The sequence below is a fragment of the Myzus persicae genome, unplaced genomic scaffold (genome assembly GCF_001856785.1).
Source record: "Myzus persicae strain clone G006 unplaced genomic scaffold, MPER_G0061.0, whole genome shotgun sequence".
Classification (NCBI taxonomy): domain Eukaryota; kingdom Metazoa; phylum Arthropoda; class Insecta; order Hemiptera; family Aphididae; genus Myzus; species Myzus persicae.
In genome coordinates, this window is record NW_019103984.1 from 78,439 (window position 1) to 94,005 (window position 15,567).

At 28.9% G+C, this 15,567-nt stretch overlaps 3 protein-coding genes across 3 annotated transcripts in view; 2 read left to right on the forward strand and 1 right to left on the reverse strand.

Moving 5' to 3' along the window:
• Positions 1-6,942: 6,942 nt before the first annotated feature.
• Positions 6,943-7,263, forward strand: LOC111037215 (52 kDa repressor of the inhibitor of the protein kinase-like; the record flags this gene model as incomplete). Its single annotated transcript, XM_022319622.1, has 1 exon — positions 6,943-7,263. A coding segment is annotated over one exon (321 nt), but the record flags the coding sequence as incomplete, so codon positions are not given.
• A 394-nt stretch (positions 7,264-7,657) lies between these two features.
• On the reverse strand, positions 7,658-8,748 carry LOC111037216 (the record flags this gene model as incomplete). The annotated part of the gene is made up of 3 exons (XM_022319623.1): positions 8,564-8,748; positions 8,251-8,420; positions 7,658-8,127 (listed from the first exon to the last, which is right to left on the reverse strand). Coding segments are annotated over exons 1-3 (825 nt in total), but the record flags the coding sequence as incomplete, so codon positions are not given.
• Positions 8,749-12,350: 3,602 nt separating this feature from the next.
• The window catches only part of LOC111037217 (CD63 antigen-like), a 38,646-nt gene continuing 35,429 nt past the window's right edge, over positions 12,351-15,567 (forward strand). Inside the window, exon 1 of the mRNA XM_022319624.1 lies at positions 12,351-12,671. Within this exon, the coding sequence (XP_022175316.1) occupies positions 12,612-12,671 (60 nt within the window). The 5' untranslated portion in view covers positions 12,351-12,611. The remainder of the gene's footprint in view (positions 12,672-15,567) is intronic.

Here is a 15,567-nt window from a genome sequence, read left to right on the forward strand (position 1 = left end):
GGGGGGGGGGGGGGCTGGAGTCCTAAAAAAATTTAATAGAAAAATGAGGTACCTATGGAAACATAATCGCCCCCACACAAATATAACTTTATTATACATTGACACACTTGCAATCTACTGTACAGCAGAGCGACATCCACTTACTGAAATTTTTTTATATACCGTACACAAATAGATATTTGTTCCTCTTTGTGACACCTAACAAGATATAAAGGATACAATTTATACAACATTTTACAAATTATGAAATAATGAATTTTTTTACTAGAAAATTTTGTTTTATAATGCAAATAAAAAAATAAAATTGGTTGTTACCTGGCATCATCACATATGATTGAAAAAAATCCAGTTTCCTTAATTTCAGAAAATATTGTATCTTTGACATTTTGAGAACATATGGCTATAATTTCGTTTTGAATTTTAAGACTGGAATAGCTTATCGAATTACTAAACATTCGATTAAATTCAGAATCATATTTACAAAAAAATGAACACATCTCTTGAAAATTTCCTAAAATAGTTATGTAATAATCAAATTAATTTAAGGGGGCAGAAGCATACCATATTTTAAGGAGTAGTATTTAGGCTTTTCATATTACATGAACATTTTGGCTGTGTCAATGTGTGAGAAGTAAACGAAAATTAGTGTGTGTAATCCGTTATCGCATTTTCGCGACAAAATTTGAATTCTCAGATTTACGATAATAATCAAAATAAACCATGCCGCACGAGAATTCATCGGAAAAAGGTGTATTATTATTTTTCTATACAACTACTATAAATAATAAATATTCATTCATAATAATAATAATATTATATGGTCGGGTCGTACCCGTATCATAGAAAACTTAATTTACATAATATAAAAATTAGTAACTATTAACATAGATTAAATATACTAGTATATCCTAGTATATTTAATCTATGCTATTGATAACTATATTACTTTGCTGTATTTATTATTATTATTGATCCCAAATCATTTAACAAACAACAATAATAATAATAAAAAAAAACTGAATACTCGTAATTCGTATTAGGTATAATTATTATAATATTTTATTTTTTATATATTTATTATATTAATTAATTCCTTCAGCAAGTATTTGAGGCAACATGTTTTCTAAATAAAATGTTTTTAATTTTATTTTCATTTTGTTTTCCCAAAAACTGTCGTCACGTTTTATTTTTTCCATCATCAAACCTATATAAATAATAAATATACATAATAAATTATAAACCATATAATGAGTATACATAAAAATATAAAATATAGGTATCCACAAACCTTTAGGCGTCCAAATACAAAAATAGCAATATAATTTATTTGAAATGTGCAATTGCCCTTGCCCCTTGTACTTGGTAATAGTAGTTGTGATTACTTTTGAGATGCAGCTGTCCATCTTTTATTTCACAACATTTTATTTTTTTCATAGAAATTCCGTCTTCTGGACTCATAATTTTCGCTGATGCTGGACACTTAATTTCAACTAAAGCATTATTGTCCACAAGACAATCAGGAGATGCTGCCAAAAATGATAGACCATGATCTACTATAAGGCCTGCATATTTTATATTTTTCCCTATAACTTTTTGTAACTGTTCTTTGGCCATGTCTTCGTACTGGATTCCATACCGGATGGCAGCATTACCGGTAAAAGTCCCAAACAACAATTCCTTGGCGACTTTGTCTCGGGAAGTGGATTCACGTAGTTTACATATTTTACCGAATACAGACGCTGTTAACCTATTTAAGGTTAGTGCTGCAGTTATGCAACAACAAATACAAATATGGTTTTATATAATAAAATAATTAAAACAAACCTTTTTTTTCTTTCTAAATGCCATTCTTCACATTGGTTTTGTCTTACTGTTCTTTTTTCTAGATCACGAATTTCATTTTTATCTAGTTGTAGCTCTTTTAAAAAATTATTTTTTAATTTTTCTTTTTCTTCAATTGTTAAGTGTGTTAAACTATTCGAAACGTTCCCATAGTTTTCGTCGGGTCCAACGTAAGAAATTTTAGACTTATTTTTAGGTATCGCAGAAAAAAGTTGACGTCGTATTTTACGGGCGTTTGCTGTTTTTTGATATTTTTTTATAAGCATTTTAGTATATTTTCCTGGGCTTTTATTTGTAACGTGCTTATTAAATAATGACAAACGATTTGATCCAGCATTATAAGCCATAACTGCGGCATTACACCTAAGTTGATATGAACCTTTTAACGAAAAGTTTACCCGTTTTCCTCCTATAAATTTAGTCAATATTGAATTGTATAGTTCAGCTGCATTGTTGTTGTGATTAAGTAACAAGCTTTCTGCGTGGTAAGACATAAGATTTCGAGCTTTGGTTATGTCATCCCAAACACCTAGACTTGAAAGTGCAGGAACTAGGTTTTCTTCTCCTTTAATACACACACACATATATGTTATATTACATTCATAAATATGAGGAAACGGTACTATACGTAAATAAATTTAAATATTTTTAAATCGTTGAAACTATATATAATGTACTATCTCACCTTCTTTACTCCCCTTACAAAAATAGGATTTACAATAACTGTGATCTCCAAATACATGAAATGGTCCATTTGTCAAATCACTTTTTAAAAGAGTTAATATTTCCTCATATATGGTTTATCACTAAGATGTTGTTTTCTATACTTGATTGCTTCTGTCACTGCATATCGAAGCCTATAAGTAAATGTAATTAAGAAGTAAAAATGTAATAATATTAACCTATTATAGTAGGTACCTACACTAAAGTCTTTAGGTATAGTTACTAACATATGCACAATATAATAAAAATAAATAAAAAATAAAAATATGCACATTACATAAGTAATCTATCTTGAACAGCTTTACGATAGCAGCCTGGTATAACATCACCTTTATCGTTTTTTCTTTTAATACTTATATCCCTCATTCGATTTATATAATTTCGCAATAAGTGATTGGTACATTCAACCTTTTTTATTACGAAATTCGGACCATATGGTTTTTCTATTCTTAATCGCTTCATTACACTGCTATCACCGTCTCCTAAAAAATGTAAAAATATTAATAAATAAGCATAAATAAGAAGCCATGTAATTCTGATACAAATATACGGTGAAAAATTATGTATTCAATTAGGTACTTAGGTATACTAATAAAAATAATTTTATCAAAACTGTTTTTGCGTAAAAAATCGTTTTTCTCTACCTACCAATTTTTTTTTTATTCCCCCCCCCCCCCCTATTATTTTGAAGAAAAAAAAAGTAAATTCAATGCATTTATCAGTCTATTTTGAATCTAAAATAGTGCCTATTTATAAATATTTTAAATTATAATAGGTACACGTACAATTAAAAAAAAATCAGTAGGTAATAACACTATATATAAATAACTATTAAACTAATTCAACTTATTTTTCTTACCAATTAACTGTGAATATATTAGGTTATGCATTGATACACTTTGTTTAAATCCCTCTACTATAATATCAGCTTCCATTGCAGTAGAAGGAGCACTCCAATTTTTAAAACATAAATGGTCAGTTATCTGTAATGATTCTTTTTTCTCCGCCACTTGACATATGCAACAATATTTATTGCGAACTCCACAAAACAACATTTTTTTTGTCCTAGCTCCAATTATACAAGCCTGGTTCAAATTAATTTAAAATTATATTAATAATTATTTGGTATACCTATCTTAGATAAACCAATAACATACAAGTTATTACTCGTAATTTATTATTCAAAAAAAGGTATAGATATAGGTACTATTAATACTTACAACTCAGGATAAAGCATTATATTTAGTACGGTATGATCGTTTACTCCATGCTCCATCAGCAATAACAGCTATCTTTGGTCTACCTAGATAATCGACTTCTCAATTTTCAATCGCTAATTTAGCCTCCTCCTTACCAGCCAATAACATTTCTTTCCAAGCAATGTCATTGAAATGATTAAAAATATTGGTATGCGTTTCTTGGTACATTCGATTTGACATATTCGGCATATTCAACGTAGCAGTTAACTCTTCCAGTTGAGAATAACCTTGCCCAATATTGACTATTGACGAAACTATGGCCATGTTAATATTTATATCATTGTCATCTTTTTCACTGTCAATTGTAACCTTTATGCCACATATTTTACATGCGAAGTAAAATGTACTAATAAGTCCTTTTCTTCCTTCCTTTAAAAACTCTAAATCCCGAAATGAACATTCAAATCCTTTGTGATTTATTAATTGAATAGAATTAAAAATATGTCGCATGTTAACAATTCTTCGCCCTTCCAAATTTTTCCACGGATCACTTTCATCGCCGTAAGACTTTTATTAAGAGATTCAGGGAAAATCGAAACTGATGACGAAGAATCATTTAGGTGTTCATTCTTTTAAATAAAAAAAATTATAGAATGTATTTAATATATATATAAGTATAAAATTTAAAAAAAATTTAAAAAAATTGTATAGGTATTCATACTAATAATTAGCTATATGTAAAAAATATTAAATTTACATATTGATAACTAATAAAAGTAAAATAAAATTATAATTTATAATCTCATATATTATTTATACTTACCGTTAGTTCGTAAAAAATTCAATATTAATATATTATACATTATAATTAATTACCTCTTCATTTTTTTCATGATTTTCGCGTTTTTTACGTTTAAAGTTAGCCAAATTAGGTTTTTTCCGTGGTGCACATAGCTTTAGACGTGCTTTTTTACCAAAACGCCAATTTTCATTCATTTTAAAATTTAAAATTATATAATCACTGACAAAAAAATTAAACTTCACTGGTTGAATAGTTATTAGTCTAGATGTCTAGATGTAGTATGAAACTAGTGATTGAGTAGACTAATATTCTATTTTATTTTGTAGTAAAATAAATTTACTTATTACCATATATTTTATACTTTTCAATTACAATACATTATCAAACATCATTTCATTTCCGCAGTCGTTAGCACTAATTGAATTATAATCGTTCAGATACGGGTATTGGCTACTAAGATTCCTAGAAATGTTCTAACGCCCATACGCGCATGCACAAGACTCAATGAACACGAAGAAAATATTTTTGCTCCGGATGTAGGGCAGAAATTGGATGCAAACAGTATCAAAAGAGAAATAAAAATTCACCTAGTTTCGATTGACTTGTATTAATTTTGAAAACATGATTGAATTCGTCAGTCAATTTTCTAGGTTTGCTCGGAAGTAGATTTACGACTTTATTTTTAGTTAATATAATATGAAGCATAGTAAGTTTATATTTTTTTCAAAAAAAAATTATACTTGACTTAGTTGTAGATAGCGACAAAATGAAAAATAAAAGATTCCACTTCCGAGCAAACTTAGAAAAGAGGAAGACAAACCAAAATTAGTTTTCAAAATTTAAATTGAGCTACTAGAAGTATGTTTAATTTACTTTCGCTTATTGAGCTAATTGTATGAAAAAATATGGTTGCTCCAGCCCCCTTAAACTCAAAACAGTAGTTAATTTATCATAATTATTAATTAATTAAGTATACCTAACCTTTGTTTAAGGAATTTGTATTTTCTATATGGCCTCTAAATGAAATTTCTTGACGAGATAATAGTAATATAATATCAATTAACTTTTTCATGTATAAACGGTTATTTAAAATGTTTTGTTTATGGGCAGTTAATACCTGTTCCACTATAATTTCTGTACTTTTAGCTGAATAATATCCAGTCATTTTTGATACATTAGTAAGATGCTCTTTAGTTAGTGCATGACTAGCAAGCTTGGACTGTTTACTATTAGAACCACTTATCTATAAATTATAATAAAATGTTCAAATATTATTGTCATAGATACCTACCTATTATAATAATTAATTATAATATAATTAATATAACATAAATGCTTTTGCAAACCTTTTTCCAGTTTTTAAATTCTATTTTTGTGAAAACATCATCATTTGATTTTCCAAATAATCGACAGCAAAAGCAATATACAGCATCTTGTTTGACACTGTATTCCAACCAAGTATATAACTTAAAAAAATTGGACGAAAATGATCTATTCTGTTTACCAAATATTGTTTTTGGATTATAAAAACATTTTATAAAATTATAAAATTAATCATGCATAAATTATTTTATTTCTTATTTTATTTTGTCATGATTATATTACCTAATAATATTTTAACTATTTATTTAAAAGGTTTATACCCACTTTGCAGAATCCCAATTCGCCGACAACTCAATTTGCCGACAAATATACCAGTTTTAAAATATTTTTAAAATATTCCCTTTTCGCCGACAGTTTAGTTTGCCGACGTTTCGGTTCGCCGACAAATTATTAATAAAGTTTTCATTTTCCCGATTCGCCGACAGTTGACAATGATCTTTTCAAAGCCGAACATATTTGTGATGATAACTGAAATAAAAAATCAACAACAAAATTTTAAACTTGATCTACAAGCCTAGAAAAACGGTAATCTAAAACCACTAACTAAAATGAAATTTCGAAAGCTTGAAGAAAGATTAAAAAATGCAAAGGATAGGTAAATATTATAAAATAATTAATTTTTACATGTATAATAGTTGTTATATAATTAGTTTTTTTTTTAGATTGAAATCAGAAGAAATCTCTTTAAGGGGGCTGGAGCAGGTACAAATTATCACGTAAAACAGGCCAAAAGCTAGACAAAACTGTTGGACTTGGGTTAGACGGATTTCAATTTTGAAAACTAATTGAAAATCTTTAACAACTCTTCTAAAGCATGGCCGTGGAAATTTATCATTATTATAAAAAATAATGACGTACTTAAATATATAAAATACCAAAATTCTTATTTTTTAAATTGTCGATATTTTATCGAAGAATTTGTATAAACAAAATCCACTCGACCATTCCCTAACTAACATAATGATTAATTAATATTAATTTTCAAAATTAAAATCCGTCGAATCCAACTCTCNAAATACAAATAATGTTAAACCTCAGAATGCATTAGATGCATTACTAACGTGTAATCAGGACTTCTATCCAAATATTTATAATTTATTGCACATCCTTGCTGTACTCCCAGTTACATCTTGTGAGTCAGAAAGGTCATTTTCTTCACTGAAGCGAATCAAAACATATTTGAGGAATTCGACTTCTGAAACCAGGTTAAATGGATTAGCGGTTCTTAACATACACCGTGAAGTTCCAGTTACAGAAGATGAAGTCATTGACGTTTTAGCTTCAATAAAACGCCGCTTAGATTTTTCTTTATAAAAATATATCTTAATTAATACTTGTTTAATATTTAAAATAATAATAATAATATATAATATATTGTTAATAAAACAGGTACCTATATTGTTTATAAAAATTAAGATGGTTAATTTTTTCAGACCCCCCCCCATGAAAAATTCCTGGTTGCGCCACTGAGTCGTAGTTTACATATTTTACCGAATACAGACGCTGTTAACCTATTTAAGGTTAAAGAAATACGCTGCAGTTATGCAACAACAAATACAAATATGGTTTTATATATTAAAATAATTAAAACAAACCTTTTTTTTCTTTCCAAATGCCATTCTTCACATTGGTTTTGTCTTACTGTTCTTTTTTCTAGATCACGAATTTCATTTTTATCTAGTTGTAGCTTTTTTAAAAAATCATTTTTTAATTTTTCTTTTTCTTCAATTGTTAAGTGTGTTAAACTATTCGAAATGTTCCCATAGTTTTCGTCGGGTCCAACGTAAGAAATTTTAGACTTATTTTTAGGTATCGCAGAAAAAAGTTGACGTCGTATTTTACGGGCGTTTGCTGTTTTTTGATTTTTTTTTATAAACATTTTAGTATATTTTCCTGGGCTTTTATTTGTAACGTGCTTATTAAATAATGACAAACGATTTGATCCAGCATTATAAGCCATAACTGCAGCATTACACCTAAGTTGATATGAACCTTTTAACGAAAAGTTTACCCGTTTTCCTCCTATAAATTTAGTCAATATTGAATTGTATAGTTCAGCTGCATTGTTGTTGTGATTAAGTAACAAGCTTTCTGCGTGGTAAGACATAAGATTTCGAGCTTTGGTTATGTCATCCCAAACACCTAGACTTGAGAGTGCCGGAACTAGGTTTTCTTCTCCTTTAATACACACACACATATAATATGTTATATTACATTCATAAATATGAGGAAACGGTACTATACGTAAATAAATTTAAATATTTTTAAATCATTGAAACTATATATGATGTACTATCTCACCTTCTTTACTCCCCTTACAAAAATAGGATTTACAATAACTGTGATCTCCAAATACATGAAATGGTCCATTTGTCAAATCACTTTTTAAAAGAGTTAATATTTCCTCATATGGTTTATCACTAAGATGTTGTTTTCTATACTTGATTGCTTCTGTCACTGCATATCGAAGCCTATAAGTAAATTTAATTATGAAGTAAAAATGTAATAATATTAACCTATTATAGTAGGTACCTACACTAAAGTCTTTAGGTATAGTTACTAACATATGCACAATATAATAAAAATAAATAAAAAATAAAAATATGCACATTACATAAGTAATCTATCTTGAACAGCTTTACGATAGCAGCCTGGTATAACATCACCTTTATCGTTTTTTCTTTTAATACTTATATCCCTCATTCGATTTATATAATTTCGCAATAAGTGATTGGTACATTCAACCTTATTTATTACGAAATTCGGACCATATGGTTTTTCTATTCTTAATCGCTTCATTACACTGCTATCACCGTCTCCTAAAAAATGTAAAAATATTAATAAATAAGCATAAATAAGAAGCCATGTAATTCTGATACAAATATACGGTGAAAAATTATGTATTCAATTAGGTACTTAGGTATACTAATAAAAATAATTTTGTCAAAACTGATTTTGCGTAAAAAAATCGTTTTTCTCTACCTACCAATTTTTTTACGTACAATTAAAAAAAAATCAGTAGGTAATAACACTATATATAAATAACTATTAAACTAATTCAACTTATTTTTCTTACCAATTAACTGTGAATATATTAGGTTATGCATTGACACACATTGTTTAAATCCCTCTACTATAATATCAGCTTCCATTGCAGTAGAAGGAGCACTCCAATTTTTAAAACATAAATGGTCAGTTATCTGTAATGATTCTTTTTTCTCCGCCACTTGACATATGCAACAATATTTATTGCGAACTCCACAAAACAACATTTTTTTTGTCCTAGCTCCAATTATACAAGCCTGGTTCAAATTAATTTAAAATTATATTAATAATTATTTGGTATACCTATCTTAGATAAACCAATAACATACAAGTTATTACTCGTAATTTATTATTCAAAAAAAGGTATAGATATAGGTACTATTAATACTTACAACTCAGGATAAAGCATTATATTTAGTACGGTATGATCGTTTACTCCATGCTCCATCAGCAATAACAGCTATCTTTGGTCTACCTAGATAATCGACTTCTCAATTTTCAATCGCTAATTTAGCCTCCTCCTTACCAGCCAATAACATTTCTTTCCAAGCAATGTCATTGAAATGATTAAAAATATTGGTATGCGTTTCTTGGTACATTCGATTTGACATATTCGGCATATTCAACGTAGCAGTTAACTCTTCCAGTTGAGAATAACCTTGCCCAATATTGACTATTGACGAAACTATGGCCATGTTAATATTTATATCATTGTCATCTTTTTCACTGTCAATTGTAACCTTTATGCCACATATTTTACATGCGAAATAAAATGTACTAATAAATCCTTTTCTTCCTTCCTTTAAAAACTCTAAATCCCGAAATGAACATTCAAATCCTTTGTGATTTATTAATTGAATTGAATTAAAAATATGTCGCATGTTAACAATTCTTCGCCCTTCTAAATTTTTCCACGGATCACTTTCATCGCCGTAAGATGATGAAGGTAATGTTAAATTATTGCTTACTTCACCACTTACTTCTCGATCATTATTCGGAGTTATAAATTCAGGGAAAATCGAAACTGATGACGAAGAATCATTTAGGTGTTCATTCTTTTAAATAAAAAAAATTATAGAATGTATTTAATATATATATATAAGTATAAAATTTTAAAAAAATTGTATAGGTATTTAAAGGGGTATTTATACTAATAATTAGCTATATGCAAAAAATATTAAATTTACATATTGATAACTAATAAAAGTAAAATAAAATTATAATTTATAATCTCATATATTATTTATACTTACCGTTAGTTCGTAAAAAATTCAATATTAATATATTATACATTATAATTAATTACCTCTTCATTTTTTTCATGATTTTCGCGTTTTTTACGTTTGAAGTTAGCCAAATTAGGTTTTTTCCGTGGTGCACATAGCTTGAGACGTGCTTTTTTACCAAAACGCCAATTTTCATTCATTTTGAAATTTAAAATTATATAATCACTGACAAAAAAATTAAACTTCACTGGTTGAATAGTTATTAGTCTAGATGTCTAGATGTAGTATGAAACTAGTGACTGAGTAGACTAATATTCTATTTTATTTTGTCGTAACATAAATTTACTTATTAGTTATTACCATATATTTTATACTTTTCAATTACAATACATTATCAAATATCATTTCATTTCCGCAGTCGTTAGCTCTAATTGAATTATAATCGTTCAGATACGGGTATTGGCTACTAAGATTCTTAGAAATGTTCTAACGCCCATACGCGCATGCACAAGTCAATGAACACGAAGAAAATATTTTTGCTCCGGTTGTAGGGCAGAAATTGGATGCAAACAGTATCAAAAGAGAAATAAAAATTCACCTAGTTTCGATTGACTTGTATTAATTTTGAAAACATGATTGAATTCGTCAGTCATATTAACTGCATATTTCTGGATAGTTGCATAAATGTTGCATATTCTATAGTTATAATAATAATAATTCTAATTCTATTTTTATTCATCAATTACGTCTGTACAAATACCTCTATATATACTAATACTTGTAATACTTAACATATTTTCATAATTTTTCAGTTTAAATAATATTCATAATACACTGAAGTTAAGTTTTCTGAGTAAACATTTTCCGCCTACAGTTCGTATCACTCTATCCACGCCTATATAGGTAATAATAGTACATCGGGATGACACACTTTTTGACTTTCGTCTGAATTAAGGTTGATATTATCTCCAGTAACTCCATTTTGATCAAAATCGAATTTTTGGTATCTATCGATGTACATTTGAATACTCTATAGTCTATCGGTTCTACTAATGAAAATTAATAATTGTTTTATTAGAAATTCATAGAAATGGAAAATAAAATAACAAGAAAGCGGTATGTACAATACTTACTTAGGTATACATTCATTAAGATCAGAAACAAATAATCAGTATGATCAAATATTAGAACAAAAAGCAGTAAGTGTCAAGTGATCTGGATTTACTGCTTTTTTTTCTAGTAATTGTTGTATTTATAGAGCTTTATAGGTATCTCCTACAAAATTCAAATTGAACTTTAATACAAGTCCGGAAATATAATTGATATTTACACTATGTTATAGGTAATATAATGATAAGAAATAATAATATTATCTACATTAAAAAAAAAAAATACCTAACATTAAATGCGTTGTGCGCTCACAAAGTTATGTTATGTACTTTTAGATATTTAAATTAGATTATTATTATATGATTTTGGTATTTAATAAATTTGAGTTAATTTAATATTAAAATGTACAATATGATAAATTATTTAAATATCTAAAATTTTAAAGCACATTTATCAGTATAAATCAATTTATTAACACATAATATGCCCATGATACCGGAAGGCATTTGGCAGTAACTTCAAATACAAGTGTACGTACTGCTTTTCTTCTGATTTATATAATATATAATCCGTGTATTATGCAGTAACTCTTACAACGAAGGTATGAAAACTTATTTTTGCGTTCAATAGTTTCCTCGTACAAAAATACAACATAGCATATAGGTAGTAGAGCTGAAAAATCTTTTATTATTTCATGAAGAACTTCGTTTTTGAAAATATTGGCTTATTGCTAACGCTAAGTTGGTTTTGACGGCAGTATCTGTAGGTATAACCATATTATAGGATATTATACATTTATATCGCTTCGACGATGGCTCGGTCTATGGTCCTAGATTATTGTTTGATGTCTTGGTCTGAACCGTGGTCTGAAATTTTGGTTTTAGCCGATTTGTTCCATCAGATGGCGTTCCGCCCGTTGTCGTCTTGGTCGCGCAACCTGTCGGCGGCGTACACGCTCGCGGTTCGCGTTCCCGTTTCATGCCGATCAAGAGAAAAGCGAGCAACACGTTCTCTCGCCTCCGCCCGCCAGTAGTCGCTACAAATAGTACTAGTAAAGTTTGCCGCTGTGCATGTACGTGATACCACGCTCTGAGCACGCATTAATTTTGTCGTCATCGCAGTAGTTTATTTTTTTAAAATATTGTTGTAATTTATATATTTTGTTTTATTGTTGTAAGATAGTAATAATATCATCGCCAGTGTTACACGCCCGGGCGTCGCATCGTATAATTCTCGCTAGGAGATATTTCTGCTTTTTCTGTCACATAAAGCCGCGTCGAAATGGGTTTGGGCACTTCCACGATCAAATACATTTTGTTTTTCTTCAACTTTGCGTTCGCAGTAAGTACCTACCTACTAAAGTTTTTTAACATTTAAAGTATTATCTATAATAGGTACTAATAAGTAGGTAATAAATGAATACTGCGGCACACTTGTCGAGGCAATAATTATACAGCTATACGTATATTTAGTCGTAATATTCCAGTATTGAGTCTTAAAGTATAGGTATAGGGCTTGTATGGGTAATAATTAAAATGGTGGATTTGACGATATAAATGTAATTTTAAACGATTGATACGATACACTGTATACATTATACTCTATACATACTATATTTGAATGTATTTTATATTTAAGTCAGTAGTCATATAAGCTCCACATATGTACAATATACTCGTATATTATTTAAAACACATAGGTGGTAGGGAGACACTCTAAATCCACTGCACATTATTATATTATATGGGTACTACGTGCATAATATATAATAATATGCTAATTCAGTAATGGGCACGTTGCTCATTTTATGTTATATTTAGCGATTTAGGTAGGATGCTTTTAAGTTATTATTATTTGTCCACCTATGGCCTATAATAATAGCCCATATCAACATCTACTGCTCTACAAATAATAGGTACGATGTTATTCACTTAGCTCGATAAACATTGAATATTTAACGAATAATATAACCGTTTAAAATAATATAATTAACGTAGGCACACATATTACAATATTGGTTAAAGTACAAATGGACGATTTTAGTAATTGTATAACATCTAATTACACCTAAATTTCGGTATAATGTTGTTTGTAGAACTTGTACTTGCCTATAATTATTATAATAAAGATATTTCATCAGGCTCTTCCAATCGCCTTTTCCCCGTTACAGCTCCCGCATGTCCCTGTCAACACAGACGCGTGTGGAAGTGTAGTGATTGATATTATTCATTCGGACGTTAAGATTATATAATCATACTGTCTATATTATAAATATTTTATATATAATAATATATGCACGATATTACGCCATACGTGTTGTAACAATTATTTATGTCCGAATGTAATTAAATGGGAAATTAACGAACTTCACTAGCGAACAACTCTAACTCAGATTATAGGGCCCTATTAGATTCTAAAGCCCAATGACGAATATTATTTCTGTATTAAACTCAACTTGTTGTTCTATATATTATGTTCACGCATGCATGCACGGTGGCGTTGGTGATAATAATATATACATGTAGGATGTAGATGTAGACCATAGAGCCTACAGTCCGTATAGTACTCTACTAGAATATAATGAATTCAAGATAACAAAAAAAAAAAAACAAAATTGCATACGATTAAATTAAATTAAATTAAATCGGTTGGATGTTATTTTCACGTTCGTTCGTCACCTACAACGCTATAGGTACATCCACCAGCTAGTGGACGTATAGGTAGGTACCTCATCTGACGACGGCCTAAGACCTTATTATTACACGTGCTTGTTGTCAGCGTACACGGTTTTTCGATTTTTCACGAGAAAATGTATAGTTAGTAGTTACTAAGTAGAAAACTGACGCATATTGTATGCACACATAGTAGACAGTACTAAAGTGGTTTCTATTTCTATAATATGCCAGTAACATACTCAGTACCTACCCATGTAGGTACCGAATTATATGTTTTGGATCTATTTCATTATCACACGTTTGAGACATGTTTGTTTCCTCTCAAAAACAAAAAAAAATAGAATTTACTTTAACATTCTAAGAAATTGTAGCCGTAGTTTGTGTTTTTCACAAAAATATTTACCATGTACAAAACTTTAATTTTTTTGTTTGTAAGCTAAATTTTTCAAGTTGTAAATAATACAATAGTTTTGCATATGGTATTATCATGTATATAATATTTTTGTCAGTACCTACCACAAATTATCGGTCACACACTGTGTAATTCCTCGGAATGTTACATGGTTAATTTTGATTTTTTCAATGAAGCATATTTCCCACTAAACATTAAAACATGGCTTGTGGTTTCTAGTTACTACGGGAAGATACGAAAATGTAGAGAGAGTAATATACTTTGCATTTACTACTTAATGACTCTAAGTGCAGTTGGGAAAAATATGTGCTGGTATAACTCAGAGCTGCACACCTGCAAAAGCGCACTTGTACTCACAAGCTCGTGACCTTCGTTGGCCTTAAATCTCCTTTCCGCTAGGTATATATTAAATGCACATTTGTACGTGATCGACATCTGATCGAGTACACACTCTTGTTTACCTCAATTCATTATATTTCCGTCTTTCGTCAGCGTGATAACATAAGCTTGCGAAAAAAGTGTTGCACTGAATTTCAGCATAATAGCAAGCTAAAACATTATAATTAGAAAATCGTAATTTATTCTGGCTATAATAACAACATAACTAATATAAATATTCTTGGAATTGTGGAATATAATCACGTACTTAAATAAAATTAACCATACATTACATGATAATAACTACTCAAAAGTATTGTTCACATAGGTTTACTTTGTAAAAAAACATATTTAAGAGGAACACATTTAACTCTACAATAATGCAGTTGAGGGTTTTTTTTACGACACAACACTCGCCGTAGCTATGGTACAAAAGTATTGTCAACATTTAATTTATTCGAAGACAATTATTATAACTAGTATCTAAAACATTATTACGACATCTAATATCATATTATTACAATGCAAACAGATCCCTCTCCCGAGATCTTTTATCGTCGATATTAGGTATTAAGTTTAAAATACAATGGAACTTCCATATAACAAACTTCCATTTAACGAATTATTTTTGGGTACCATGACCTTCATTGTTAAATTCACGTAAATAATATATCTAAATAAATAAATACGTATCTCCAAATAACAAATCTGATGTTTCTATATATCGAAATAATTATTCGATAAAAACTGGTTTTTGTAAATGTTGTTACTA